Source organism: Prunus dulcis, chromosome 7 (genome assembly GCF_902201215.1).
Source record: "Prunus dulcis chromosome 7, ALMONDv2, whole genome shotgun sequence".
Lineage (NCBI taxonomy): Eukaryota > Viridiplantae > Streptophyta > Magnoliopsida > Rosales > Rosaceae > Prunus > Prunus dulcis.
In genome coordinates, this window is record NC_047656.1 from 9184595 (window position 1) to 9199029 (window position 14435).

General features: G+C 36.2%; 2 protein-coding genes across 3 annotated transcripts; one reads left to right on the top strand and one right to left on the bottom strand.

Moving 5' to 3' along the window:
- Nucleotides 1-4163: 4163 nt before the first annotated feature.
- LOC117634976 (dehydration-responsive element-binding protein 2F) lies at nt 4164-5296 on the top strand. Its single transcript, XM_034369280.1, has one exon. The coding sequence runs from the start codon at nt 4221-4223 to the stop codon at nt 5076-5078; it is 858 nt and encodes a 285-aa protein (XP_034225171.1). The 5' UTR covers nt 4164-4220; the 3' UTR covers nt 5079-5296.
- A 261-nt stretch (nt 5297-5557) lies between these two features.
- On the bottom strand, nt 5558-12303 carry LOC117634975 (DNA-binding protein SMUBP-2). 2 transcript variants are annotated; one of them, XM_034369278.1, is made up of 15 exons: nt 12046-12303; nt 11826-11930; nt 11212-11280; nt 10911-11000; nt 10718-10801; nt 10342-10506; nt 9351-9538; nt 9057-9129; nt 8032-8085; nt 7444-7701; nt 7082-7288; nt 6855-6958; nt 6370-6514; nt 6045-6179; nt 5558-5924 (listed from the first exon to the last, which is right to left on the bottom strand). In XM_034369278.1, exons 1-15 carry the CDS (start codon nt 12115-12117, stop codon nt 5748-5750), a joined length of 1926 nt encoding a protein of 641 aa, XP_034225169.1. In that variant the 5' UTR covers nt 12118-12303; the 3' UTR covers nt 5558-5747. The 2 variants fall into 2 exon arrangements, with proteins under 2 accessions (XP_034225169.1, XP_034225170.1); XM_034369279.1 differs by lacking the exon at nt 12046-12303 and having other exon boundaries at nt 5714-5924; nt 11212-11276; nt 11826-11932.
- Between the last annotated feature and the right edge of the window lie 2132 nt (nt 12304-14435).

The window sequence follows — 14435 nt, forward strand, 5'->3', positions numbered from 1 at the left end:
ACCAATGTGGATACGGGTTGGGCCCAACATACTTGGTTCACGGAAACACAGGTTTACACTCCCAGACGCAGACGCAGACGCTGAGGAAGAATAACGAAGCAGCAGCACACACACGCACACCCACACTAGAGAGAGAGGCGGGGTCATTTCTTTGTCAACCAAACCAAACGCCGTCGTCGTCAGCCATCAGGTACTTGTTGTGCTCCATTGATGTACGAAAATATGTATAGAATTGTCCTCTGCTGAACATTTGCTATTGCGTACTAGTAACAAAGACTTTTACTCCTTGACCTGATAGATAAAACCTTGGATAAGAAGCATAGCCAACTATCAACAACATACACAGAGAAAACATATGAAAAATGGCCAAACATGCATGCCCCATTTTGATTGAGGTCATTGGGGGTCTCAAAACTCTTACTGAACATATGAAAAATGAAAATTTGGTGGTCAAATAAGGACAGAGGAGAAAATAGAATAGAGTCCTCCTTTGCATTTCTCTTCTGTGTTTCTTTTTTCTTCCATCATCATGTGAGTGTAGGCTCATTTCTGAAGCTTTAGGCTTTGTGGTTGTGGATGAGACATGGCAAGCAAGAGATTGGAGAAAAGTAAACCAACCAAAACATGTAGAAGCAGAATGGGCAACTGAAATTTTTATTGGTACATATATGTATCATGATGAGCTTCTTTGTCTTGCTGATGTTGTTGCATTTTGTTGAAAAGGAGGGTTCAGTATGTTGTTTGTGGGGGCTCATCATGCCTCACGGTGCGTCCCATCCCATCCCATCTGTCTTCTGTGTGTTGTTTAATCCAAATTTGTTTTGTTCTGTTATTAATTTCCAATTTGATTATTTTCTTATGTCTTATTGGAGAGTACAAGCTGCAACAGAAGCATGTCCCAAGTTCCATAGTTTTGGTTTGGTCACCAAATCACACCCAACCAACCAAATTTGAAAACTTCGTGTATTGTATTTCTTCTGTTCTTGGCCCCCTCTCCTCCCAACAACCCATGATAATATGTAGGGGTGGCAATTTTCGATACGATATGTTATACAACTCGAAACCTGCATGGAAAAAACACGATTTTGAATCAACTTGCCAACCCGCTAAAATACTTATTTAATTGGTTTAAAAAAATAAAAGAAAATTAAGGATCCAACACACACACAATGAGTTTTGAACCCACTACACTTCCATTCATCTCCAACGCCTTATCCATGATGCTACACACAACTTTGTGATTATGATCTACACAATTTGATATTTATAATGTTTCTACAAACTGTTTATAAAAAAAAACATAGAATTTCACGTCTTTTTTCTTTCTAATTAAATTAAATTAAAAATAGTAATTAAATTAAAATTTAAAAAATAAAAATTATTTTATATTTTAATATTTTTTTTCTAATCACAAAGCTCGAAGCGGAAAACGGGAAACGAGGAGAGGGAAACAAGGAGTTGGAATTACAGAGCGGCCCTGCAGATTACTTTAAAAAATATATATTATTATTATTGAGCGGCCCTGCAAGTTACTTCTATAAAAGGATACAGTGGGAGAAAAAAATCAAACCTAAACTCAAAAAACCTATCTCCTCAAACTTAGAAAAATCTAAACCCATCTCCTCAAACTCAGATAAAAAATAGCCTCTTCATTCCCATTTTCTCTCAATCTAAACCTAGCTCCGCCAACATAGGCATAGGGGTAAAGGACTGCACCAGTGTGGATGCCCTACTTTGCTTCCTCATGACGACCAGTTACCATAAACGACTCTTTACTCCTTGAGAATGATGTTGCTGTTGGAGTTGCGAGGAGTTTGGTTACTCCCAAGTATGTGCGTGTGCTGGGAATGAGGGATGATAAGCGGGTGGTGAGTGATGCCATGGCATTGAGCGTGCAAAGTGCGACATTTGTCGCAAGTGTGGGGCATTGCCTCATTGTGAAATCCCATGAGGTAGAGGTGCTAAAAGCTCAGTTGGTTGTAGAGCAGAATTTGGTTGAAGATTGTCAGTGTGTGATAAGGAGTTTGAAGAAGGAGAGGGAAAATACAGCGGAGGAGAATCAACATCAGCTTGAAATATTGCATGAAGAGAATCAAAAGCTATCAAAGATAATAGATTTTTACTCTCAAGACATGCAAAAGTAGCTAGAGGCCTTGGATTGACGGGGTAAACACAAGCATCGAGATCACGATACAAGTTATGCTCATGTTAAGAGTGTGATCTTTGGGTGCTTAAGTGATTAGCCCCAAAAAGCTGTGCGTGCCCAAGAGAAGAGATCCAGAGGGCCAAACTAAAAGCTCCTATTGTGGAATCAAGAAGCGCGACCTGATGTTATTTTTTAATTTATGTAATCTCATGTTTCATCTTTTTTTATTATTTAAACATGAAATAATTTGTTTATTAGCCTAATGTAGTCTCATGTTTCCTCTATTTAATGTTTCCCCTTTTTAAATTTGAAACTAGGAATGAGTAAACATGTTATTAACTAGGTAACCTGTTTAAGATGACTCGAACCCGACACGACACATTTATTAAATGGGTTGGATTTGAATTGAGTATTCTTAACACGTTTATTATCCCGACACGACCCAATCCATTGCCACGCCTAATAATATGTAGTTATTTTATGATTATAGTACAATCACACAAAACATAGTGACATCCAACACCATAAAACAAAACAAAACAAAACAACGAAAAAAAGGGTAAAGAAAAGAGACAAGGATGGTAGCCACTCATGGAGCTTGTTGTCATCAACATCATCACATACAATAACATCGTCAAAAACTTCACACCTGTCTGTTGCTTGAGAGAGAGAGAGAGAGAGAGAGGATCAACATGGGATAAAGGTGAGGAGAGTCCCGGGTATCAGGTTGTGAATGGCAGGAAAACATGTGAAATAGAGCTCGTGACAATCTAAAATGTTGTGAGGTGGGTATGGTATGCTTGGTCTTCTTGGAGCACCTCTCCCTCTGTATTTAAACCATTAGAACAAAGAATCCTAGGTAGAGTGTCAGTCTTCATTCAAAGAATTCACTTCCTTCCATCACTTTATAGGCCAAAGCATTTTAGCTTAGCCAGAATTCCAGTCACCACCACAACATTAAAAGCACCCAACTTTCTCTTTTAGACAACATTAAAACTATCTTGTCAACTTTCTTTTTTCTCAAGGTAAACAGCTGCTAGGACAATAATCCACTTCCATTTTTTTTTTTTAAGCTGCTAGGGCAGCATGTGGAAGAGCATAGTATTTACATGGTTCTTGTTTATTATTATTTTTAGACCAAATTCAAATTTCGTGTAAAATCTAGTTACCAAAAATGTATTTAATTCAGCCACTTAACGGAAACTAACTACACATCTATAAATTAGAAGCTTTGATTAATATAGTGATCAATTTGGCTAAATTTTTTTTCTCAGCACCTAAATTGAAATTTCATGTAAATTTCAGTTTAAAAAAAATACAGACGAAGTCTAAACTACAATTTCTCACACACACAACCAAGTTGCCATGAGGTTTCGAACCTGAAACCACTATTTGCAAGTCAATGCCCTTTTCCACTGAGTTAGACCCCATTGGCAAGGTTTTAACCCTTTTAATTTTTATCGAAAACATTATATTCATCTCTCCATTTGGTCATAGTTAGAAAACTACATAGTTTCTACTACGGTTAGTCCTTGTTTTTTTTTTTTAATGATGGCCTAACAAATGCACGTTTCGGATAAATAGGACCAAAAAAAATGTCTCCTGCTAAATGCTGGCATTACCAATGTTCTCTTGGTAGATACTTGTACATTTATACAAAGGAAAAGGTGGATAAAAAAAATCCAATGAGCCAATCAATATTAACATGTCAGCCATCTTCCATTTATACATGCATGCATAGATATCCCCATCACACATGCCATCATGCCATTTATATTTGGAATTGTCTTGCAAAGGTCAAAACAAAGAGGGTGAGAAAAAGAAAAAAAAAAGAAAAAAAGATTCACACTCACCAATCGCTATAAGGTATTAGAGTACAGAGCAACAACGGTCACATGCATGAGCTTGAAAACTTTGCCAAACGTGACAACATTTAAACCAAACTGCACTCTCATTCACTACATATCCCGCGCCTTTCCACCAATGTAATACACACTCCCAAGCTTCAACTCCACACTCTCACTCTCACTCTCACTCTCAACTGAGCTTTTCTAACCCTCCAAGAAAAAAGGCCATGGAAAACTGCAGAAAATCTCCATTGAAGCCATGGAAGAAAGGCCCAACAAGAGGCAAAGGTGGCCCTCAGAACGCCTCATGTGAATACCGGGGCGTTCGGCAAAGAACTTGGGGCAAATGGGTTGCTGAAATCAGAGAACCAAAGAAGAGAACCAGGCTCTGGTTGGGCTCTTTTGCCACAGCAGAAGAAGCTGCCATGGCTTATGATGATGCTGCCAGGAGACTCTATGGTCCAGATGCTTTTCTCAATCTTCCTCACCTCCAAGCCAACTCCAATCCTGCACTCAAATCTCAAAAGTTCAAATGGTTCCCTTCCCAAAATTTCATTTCCATGTTTCCTTCTTGTGGTTTGCTCAATATTAATGCCCAACCAAGTGTTCATGTCATTCATCAGAGGCTCCAAGAACTTAAGCAAAATGGGGTTCTTGGTCAAACTACTCCGTCCTCTAGTTCTTCTTCCTGTGATTCTAAACCTGAGGTTCACACCATAAGCGACAAAAGACAGATGGGAAATGTTGCAGAGAAGGAGAAAGATGTAGAAATTTCATCAGAAAAAATTATTGAAGACAACCGGGAGAAGCCGCAGATTGACCTCAATGAGTTTCTTCAGCAACTGGGAGTACTGAAAAAAGAGAGACAGTCAGAGGCAATTGACACCACTGGAAATTTTGGAGTTCCAGAATCTTCAGTTACAGAACTTAATGATGAATTTGGACCCTTTGCTGACAAGAATTTCAATTGGGATGCATTGATTGAGATGCATGGGATTTCAGACCAAGGAGCAGATGCTGGTAGCTTTCAAGTTTATGATGTGAATGAAGAGCTGCCCTTCCCCACTTCTATTTGGGACTTGTAAGAGAAGCTTGTTTAACTAGACATGGAAGAGTAGGACTTGCTTTACCAGAGAAGGAATTTGTTAGAAATCGGCACTTCGCAGTCGTTTAAAAATAGGCTATAGTGGGTAATTGCACGTTATTTTGTAATACTGTCAATCTGGCACCACCGCATGTTCAAACAAGAGTTCACCTCATGGTCCAGATTGAGGCATAATATACCAGACTATCTGGTAGGAACATGTCCCAAATGCTACTGTTGCTTCAATAACTCTTAAGTCACATTTCTGATCACAAATGAGCTGGTTGAAATCAGTTTTACTCTACCATGTGAATGGGAGGTGTGATTCCCTTTAGTATGAAAGTATTGTTTTGCTTGTTCATGTTTGCTTGGTTCTGACTTGAATTAAGGAATTTAGAGGGAAACATCTTACAGGTCCACATGGTCAGTTGTATTCTAGATGTGGGCCCTCAATATAAAACATAACATAAGATAATTAGAGAAGAAGAAAAAAGTCCAATAAACAAATTTCCAATAGGCAAATCTTCAACAATAAAATTGTTTTCAAATTTTCTATAGGTATAAATTGTCATGTGTCGCAAAAGCAGAGCCATGCTATTGTATCACCACAAGCAGTCAATTTGCATATGATTGCAGGGCAGAGCAACAAATTATGCCCAGGTATTTTTGCTCATTCATTGCCATACTCTGAGGCACTTAGATACTCACCATGCTCCTCAAAATACTCTATTAATCGCTTCAAGAATGCATTACTACTCACCGTCTCAGTGTCACAGACAAGACAGCATTGCCTTCTTGCCCGTGTTACAGCCACGTTCATTCGCCTGTTGTCACTCAGAAAACCCACCTGAATATTTCAAAGTTCTAAAATTAAATTCCTTATATTCTAGAATATGGTGCTAACTGAGATGTCTACTATCCAACTCTGAAAATATGCATTAGTAATAGTACCAGAGTACAAGTGTACCTCTTTTCTTGAGTTAGACCGAACCATTGAAATAATGATGGCTTCCTTTTCCCGGCCCTGGAAACCATCAACTGTTGAGATTTCCAAATCCTTTAGCTTGTCTTCATTGCTTCTCAACATTCTCAGTAAGACAACCTGCAATACATATCAGATATAAGTAAAAGAAAAAAAAAAAAGGCATCTATGCTACTCAAGTAGCTGCATGGAAGTGAACACTTGGATTTTCATTTATCTAGAAGCTATTGTAATCCTTCACTGTATATAGAGAAATGAAGCTCATAACAAGAAGCTAATGCTTACAGCAAGGAAAAGGGCAGGTTAATACCTGTGCAGCATAAGGGGTGATAATTCCAATATCAGAAGCCTGAACACCGCTTTGAACAAGTCTCTTAGCATGGGCAATAGCCACATCAGCTTCACCCTCATTCAAAGTGCTTTCTTCTTCATCCTTCTTTTCTTCCATGTCACACCTGACAGATCAGCATGAACAAGCGGCAACAGTTATTCATGAAGCCATTTCTTTTATTACAAATTAGGAATCCCTTTTGAGAAGATGATGCGGCATATGATCTACTTGTTTTTGTTTCTCACAACATTCAAAATGACTCTTTTTCATGGGACCTCATCTGGCGTTAGCCACACTACTATGGATGGAAATTTTGGAAACTACAAAATAAAATGTCACAACTAACAACACTACGTGGGATTGGCATGAAATTTATATGGTTCCAAACCTCCTCCAAGAGTGATCTACAGTATTCTGAAAAAAACAAAGAACTTAAGAGTATATGGCAACAATACACAGCATACCCAGCTGTATCTATTAGAAGAAGGGTTGGTTCTGTTGAAGAGGTCCTCTTTACATCCTCAAGATCCAAAAGCATATGTCCAGCAACACTTGAATGGGCTTTAATCTGTAATGATATTAAACCATATAATCCTATCACACAATCAAAGCGAATCATTTTTTTTGCTTTCAAAAATGATATAAGTTCTAACACTCAGTTATTGGAAGTTCTAACACATGCTCTCAGCACCTTACTGTTGTACAGTTCCTTTGATGACCAATCCATGATGCGTTCATGCATGCGGTACTGGACAGTGAGCATAGACACGACTTCATGTCCATATATGTCTGCAAGACGTTCAAAGAGGGTCCTTCCTAAACCTTTCCTCTCAGCTTCAGCACTCTGGATGGTTGGAGGAAGCTGAAGATGGTCGCCTGAAAGTATACATCTTGAACCCTAAAACAATGAAATGTTATGTGTTTGATGACCACTCACACAAACCAACATGCATTACTATGTGCATGCATATGACATGAACAGTTACTTTATGGAAATGCATATGCAAGTTTTGGTGTTCATGCTCATTTATATGCCTTTGTATTGACTGTTACCTTTAGCAGAGCCATCCAGCATGCTATCTCAAGTGCCTGAGCAGCTTCATCAATAATCACCAAATCAAATGAAGTATTGTCCAGCTTGCGAGAAGATGCCCCAGTCAAAGTTGTCAACACCACATCTGCATTTTTTATTACATCTGTCACAGCTAGCTGCTGCCTTTTACGCTCTTCCTTTGATAGAGTCCTAAGCTCCTTCTGGATTTCCCTCCTTGTGTTCTTATCTTTGGTTCTTAACAGCTTCCCATTTAATGCCTGGAAAAATGCAATGTGCAAGCTCCTAAGGTTAAGCCATGCAATGGTCAGTGAGACTTCAGTCTTCAGCACATTAACCTCTATAATTAAGTCCTATTAAATAAATCCAAGTGTTGAGAGAGGGTGGGGAAATGATTAGGATTATGATAGGTCAAGGGTTCAATCCCTTCCTATGTAACCAAAAGAAAAATCCTACTAAATAAATAAATGCTAACATGTCAGTGTGGTAAAGCATCCTTGTCAACAAAAATTCAATTGTAACTTTTATTTGAAACTCATACATGCATAGATTTTACAAGTTCAGGCTTCAATTTTACTCTACATAACTACCTTCATTTCCTTCCGAATGTCATTTGCCAAAGCACTATTATCCCCTCGCAAGACCTGACACCATAGAACAATGTGTGGTAAGAAAAACAGTTAAACAAAAATAGGCAAGTTATAATATGATAGAGGGAGCTTCTAAAGGGAATGTCCTGAGAAAAGAAGGGACTACTTTGATGGCGTCCCCCACTCAAAGTGATCCAAAAATCTGAACAGCTCAGTTTTAGGGTCCCCAAGGTGTATCCATGTAAAAAATCAACCAAATCGAAAATCACTTAGCTATTTACTTATTATCATTACAAATGTTTAATCGTCATCGAAACACTAAGTTTGTCTATTTATTTGTGACAATTAGATGACTAATGGTTTCTTATTTAGTTGATTTTTACAAGGATGATCCTTTATTAGTACTTAAAAAGAACGGTTTGGATAATTTGACCACATTTCTGGGTGATCACCCATGTGATCACTTTTTTATCTAAAGGAAGAATCCTATTTAGAAGTTTTTTCCCTATGTGACACACCATAATATATAAAAGGCAATGCATCTACTTTGAAGCTAAAATTCCAGAGAATGACAAATATGCACATCCATGCTAACACCATCAGCAATAATGGAAGACAGAAAAGAACGGGATCTGAGATAAGAATAATAGTTGAGGTGTATTTACTAATCCAATTAGACACACAAAGATAACTAAATCCCTGATAACTTGTCAGGCATCAGTTCAAGCATACATATATATTCTTTAGAAGGATTATATACATATCTGTACGTGTGTCTACACATATGTCTGTTCATACACATGTATGCATAATACATATTACATATTCATAGAGGATGCAAAGGCTGACTGTCAATCTTCATATACATAGGAGAAAAAAAACCAATGTTGCAGAATGCAGAGATATAGACCAAAAATCATGCTAATCCGATGAAATAATAATTTTTAAATAAGAAGTAAAATATGCTATCAGAAAAACAAGAATTTAATTCTTTCTCTTCTTGCAAAGTTGAAGAATTCACACACCTGTGCATCCAATGCACTGTCCAGTACTTGAGGTAGTAAACGTGCAGGATGCCCCAATCTCACTAACTTTACTCTAATAAACGACACAGTAATAAGTAACGAGTGGCGTTCCTTAACAACAGCATGACAACAGAAATAATGAAAAAAAGGAGTAAACAAATAAAAGAAGAAATGAGGGACCAGCGAAAGGATTACAGAAAACTTATATTTAGGATCTCAATATTTCTTTGCTAGAGTTTACATTAAAATTTCAATTAAAAGATGAAGTTCTCAAAAACAAAAGCAGTGCAATACCTGTGGCGTGCAAGTCGTTCAACAATGTTGTCAACAGCAATATTTGAAGCAGCACATGCAAGAATCTTTGACCCACGTTTAACTTCTTGCAAGATAATTTCCACCACAGTCGTAGTTTTGCCTGTTCCAGGAGGTCCGTGCAGCAAAAATACATTTTTTGATGATAGGGCCTTTGAAATGGCATCTTTCTATAGAGCAAAATAAAAAAGGGAAAAGAGAAGGAACAATAAAATAAAATAAAATAAGAAAACAATATGCAGATAGGTACTTTAGTTACTAAGATATGAAACATGGATTAAACTTGGAAATACTATATGCATAAAAAGTGAACTTGGACTTGGATTTTCACAAAAATAATGGGCACACAGAAACAGAAAACAAAAACAATAGGCATGGTACCATATCAATCAACTAATATTCAAAAGTAACCTCAAGAATGACACAACTTATCAGTTAAAATTTGCCTAGTCTCACCGACCATATCTAAGGTGCAATTATTTAAACAAATAACATCAGACCTTTATCCTTAAGAAGTTTATGTATTTGAAAACATTAATTGATAATATTACAAGTGAAACTGATATAAAAAAGAGGAGGCTGTGGTCCTCAGGACCTCAGATGAAGCAAGATTATATATGATAATAATGAATTTGTCTTGTTGATTAATTATCTACATTTCAATTTGTTTGGCTTTTTCTTTAGTTTCACTAATAAAATGATTAATTTCAGAGAACCTGCAGGTGATGAGTCTTCTTATTCAAAGGTGGCATTGTGTCCACACACATACTCAGAGATCGGCAAATACATGCATGTACATATTGTGTTTGTGTCTGTTGAATGTGTGCTTGTGTGTATTCATTCTTTCAAGCCGCTGAATTAGAGAAATTTCATCAATATAATGTGTTTATGTTAACTCAAGATGACACATGGTGAGTGACACCATTCACAACTCAGAAGAGAATTAAAGGGGAAAACAGTTAGGCTTAAGGACCTGAGAGTGATCAAGGTTTTTGTTAAATGGGGTGAATGTGACATCCTTCTTGGACACTGTTGGTGTCCTCTCTCCAAATAAGACAGGAATTAAATCAGATGCCGGACCCTTCTGCACACCTTTGCTCAATTGTATCAGGGCATCCTTCATCCTACGATACGTAACCTGAAAAAATGCAGTTAATACTTGCAGCAATTTTTTCCAATGAATATTAATCTAGAAGGGCATAGGAAATAGATGATTGAGTAATCCCTGCATACATAATCAACTATTAAGAACTTCTTAACCAGACTAACTGTAACCTTCAAAAATATGTGATGATTAAAAATATTTGAAGAAAAAATGACATTCAAAGATTTGAGTTTGAATTTCATACCTCATTTGCCAGTTTCTCCAGGCGTAGAGGACTATTTAGACCATCTTCAGGAACATCATCAAAAGCAACAGTAATTGATGAGTCCTGTTCAAGAAACACCAGCAAACCACCAGCACAAGTAAGCTCAAGAGTAAGACCCTCAAAAATTAAAATTATCATGACAAAAAATGCAAGCCTCCCAACACAGAATTACCTTTAACCGGTAAACTACACCTTGTCCAAGAGCAGAGGACCCCAAGTCAGCCTTATTTGGTTTTAGAACAACCACATCATGGGAGCTAAACTGAAAATTAAAAGAAGAGAAGAAAAAATATTAGGAAAAACTTGAGATAGTATGGTATAGTTTGGAGCTGGGACCCCTTCAAATGCTTGTTAAAAGTTAAAACAACCATATTAACTTTGAAGTGATTCAAACTGTAGTCCACAGTAAGAAGAACAAACATTGCAAAAATTCAAACTGAGCAAGTAGCCAGAGGGAATTATGGATTCTTTACCTTATGAGGAGGAAGAACGTCTGCTTTGGTAGATTGAAACTCAAGAAGAGTCTTCCCCATAAGTCCTGTCTATTCTCAAAACCAAAGGCAGAATAAGTTATAAGTACATTACTATTATCCTATGCTCCACCCAAGAACAAATTGTTTGTTTTGACAAAATGCATTCATTTGTGAAAACATTATTCATTGGAACATTTCCATCATTTTAGGAAAATGCTTTCTAGAGATTTTATAATTATGTTTTAATGAATGCTTCAACTTACATGGTCACTACTAGAGAAGTTTTCATATGTTCTCTTAAAGAAAACATTTCTCGTAGAAAAAGTAAAGCCCTGTTTGTTTCGACAGAAGAAAGTTACAGAAACTTTCTGACAGTTGAAGAAAAACTTTTTCCAACCCTCACGTTGTGTTGAAGCCAAAAGAAAAAGCCAATCAAGAAAAACATGCTCTAGAAATTATTTTCCTACAAACTTTTTCTATCGGAACAAACTGAGGGTAAGCTTTTCTGTCTCTCTCTTTTCGGGTTGTGTCGAATTGTCCTAGAAGTGGAATGGGGATTGATAGCAGTAACTGGGAAGCCATAGGAAAGTGGAAATCATATGAAATACGAGTACCTGAGCATCAACACACTTCAAATTGAGAATAGTAGAGCCCTTCTTTTGCGCAGTATCTAAGTTTCTGGACGACCCAGTAGTGATGGAGGCAGATATCTCAGCGTCCTGATTGCCAAAATACGATAGTTCTATAAAACTTCATTTCTCTCCGGCATTTTTACAGTCAAATTGAGTGCAAAGATACAAAGCAGGAAAAGAGCATTATAGGGAGAGAGAAAACCTTTTCCAAGTCAATAAGAGGGGCCGTGATAGAGATGAACTGTTGGAGGGTGATGCTCTTCCCTCCCTCCATTGCTACTCTTGCTCTTGTTCTTGTTCACTGCTATTGCTGCTGTTTTTGCTCCTGGTCTGCTTCTGTGATTTGATAATTAGAGAGGCTGAGACAGGGATATTGACGACGTTAGTGGTGGTGAGTGCCTCTGACGCTGCGTTTTGGTACAAGTTTTATTTTTTCCTTTTTCTGTTTTCCAAATTTGATCACTTTATCATTTTTTTTTTCCCTCTAATGTAATGCAGTTATGGCTGTTAGCTGATTTTATTGACGAAATTCCTATTAAATAAATTTGTTGACAAAAATATATCTTCCTTCTTGTTCTCACAATATAAAAATATACACACCAAATGTGTGTTAAATATTCGGTTTCTTATTTGTCTAACTTTTTGCACACTGAAATTAATAACTAAAAACTAAATGTTTTGGATCACTAAAATACAATGTAAAGCTGGCTCTACAAGGTGCTCCTTAAATAAGATATTTGAGGAATTCCCTCAACTAAAGCTCTCTGGTTGGCAAGGAGTTTGTAAAATCACCATCTTTCATTTTTGTTATAACAAGTAAAAAATAATCTTAACCTCTCACATTCTTTCAACTAGTAAAATACGAAACTGGAAAAATATGAATCAAATACATACGTGTTTAATTCGGCAATATTTTGGCAAATTACAACTGATAAGTTCGGCACTACATAATATTTTAATATAATATTTTCAATTTTTTAATATATATTATTTTTACTCAATAATATGTGAAAATTATGTGTATAATACCTTAATTTTGTGTGTATAATTGAAAATTTTGTATAAAACAAAGGTGTATTAAACATGAAAAATACGTATGTACGTGTATAATATGAGTATTAAACGTGCAAAATTCTAAATTTTTTATACGGATAATAGCTCTGGAAAAGTAAAAACTCAAAATGAAACGGATAATAGCCTAATAGTAATGGATAATGCTCTAAACTACCCTTATCGATGAACAAAGATTGTGAAAAAATAATTATAAAAAAAAAGAGGACATGTCTGGAGCCTATCGCCCATTTTGACACGTGTCAAAAATAGTATAGCCGCGCAGCTATATTATTATTTTTAATAATAAAAACCGTAGTATAGCGTGCGACTGTACTATTTTTTTTACCAAAAAATAAAAAGAGGACCTATCTGGCGTCACGCGGCTATATTGTTTTTGACATGTGATGTAGCGGGCACTAGGCGCCAGGTGGGTCCTTTTTTTTTTTTTTTTTTTTTTCCCAACATCATATAGCTGCGCGCCTATACTACCATTTTTCTTATATAAAAAATAGTAGAGCCCACGTGACGAAGCGGGAGCTAGCGCCAGGTGGGTGGTCCTTTTTTTTTATAATAATTATAAATAGTATAGCCGGGTGGTGATACTCAGGATTTTTTAAAAATAAAAAGAGTATAGTAGTGCGGCTACACTAAGTTTTTTATTTTAAAAAATAGTATAGCCGCACGTGGCAAAATGGGCGCTAGGCGCCATGTGGGTCCTCCTTTTAAAAATAAATTATTTTTTCCCAATTTTTATTTATCGATAAGGGTAGTTTAGAACATTATTCATTACTATTAGGCCATTATCTAAGTCTCTATTGTCCACTTTTGAGTTTTTACTTTTCTAAAGCTACTACACGTATAAAGAATTTAGCATTTTCACGTTTAATACTCGTATTGGACACATATTTTTCATGTTTAATATACTTATTTTTTACAAAATTTTCAATTATACACAAAATTTAGGTATTATACACATAATTTTCGCACATTATTGAATAAAAATAATATATATTAAAAAATTGAATAATATACTTATTAGTTGTAATTTGCCAAAATATTGCCGAATAAAACACATACGTATTTTATTCATATTTTTCCCGTTCCATATTTTACTAACTGAAAGAATGTGAGAGGCTAAGATTATTTCTTACTTGTTGTAACAAAAATGAAAATTGTGATTTTGCAAACTCTTTGCCAACCAGAACAACAATTTGAAACAAAGATTTATGGGTATAGTGATAAGCGAGGTGGTAGTATTTTTCATGTAAAGTGTTGTTTGAAATGTGAAGTAATTACCAAGAACATTCCAACTTAGCATGCAATGTGAAGTAATTACCAAGAACATTCCAACTCAGCATGCAATTCTCTACAACAAATACTGTGTGCAGTAACATAATTTAGTAGCACTCGAGAGAAAGAGGTAGACCAAAGGAAAATATTCCCACACAAAAAAGAAAAAAAGAAAAAATTGAACTCTCAAATTGATTTACTGTGAAATTTCTCTCTTCAATATTTGCTTTGGAGATGTCAAAACTAGCA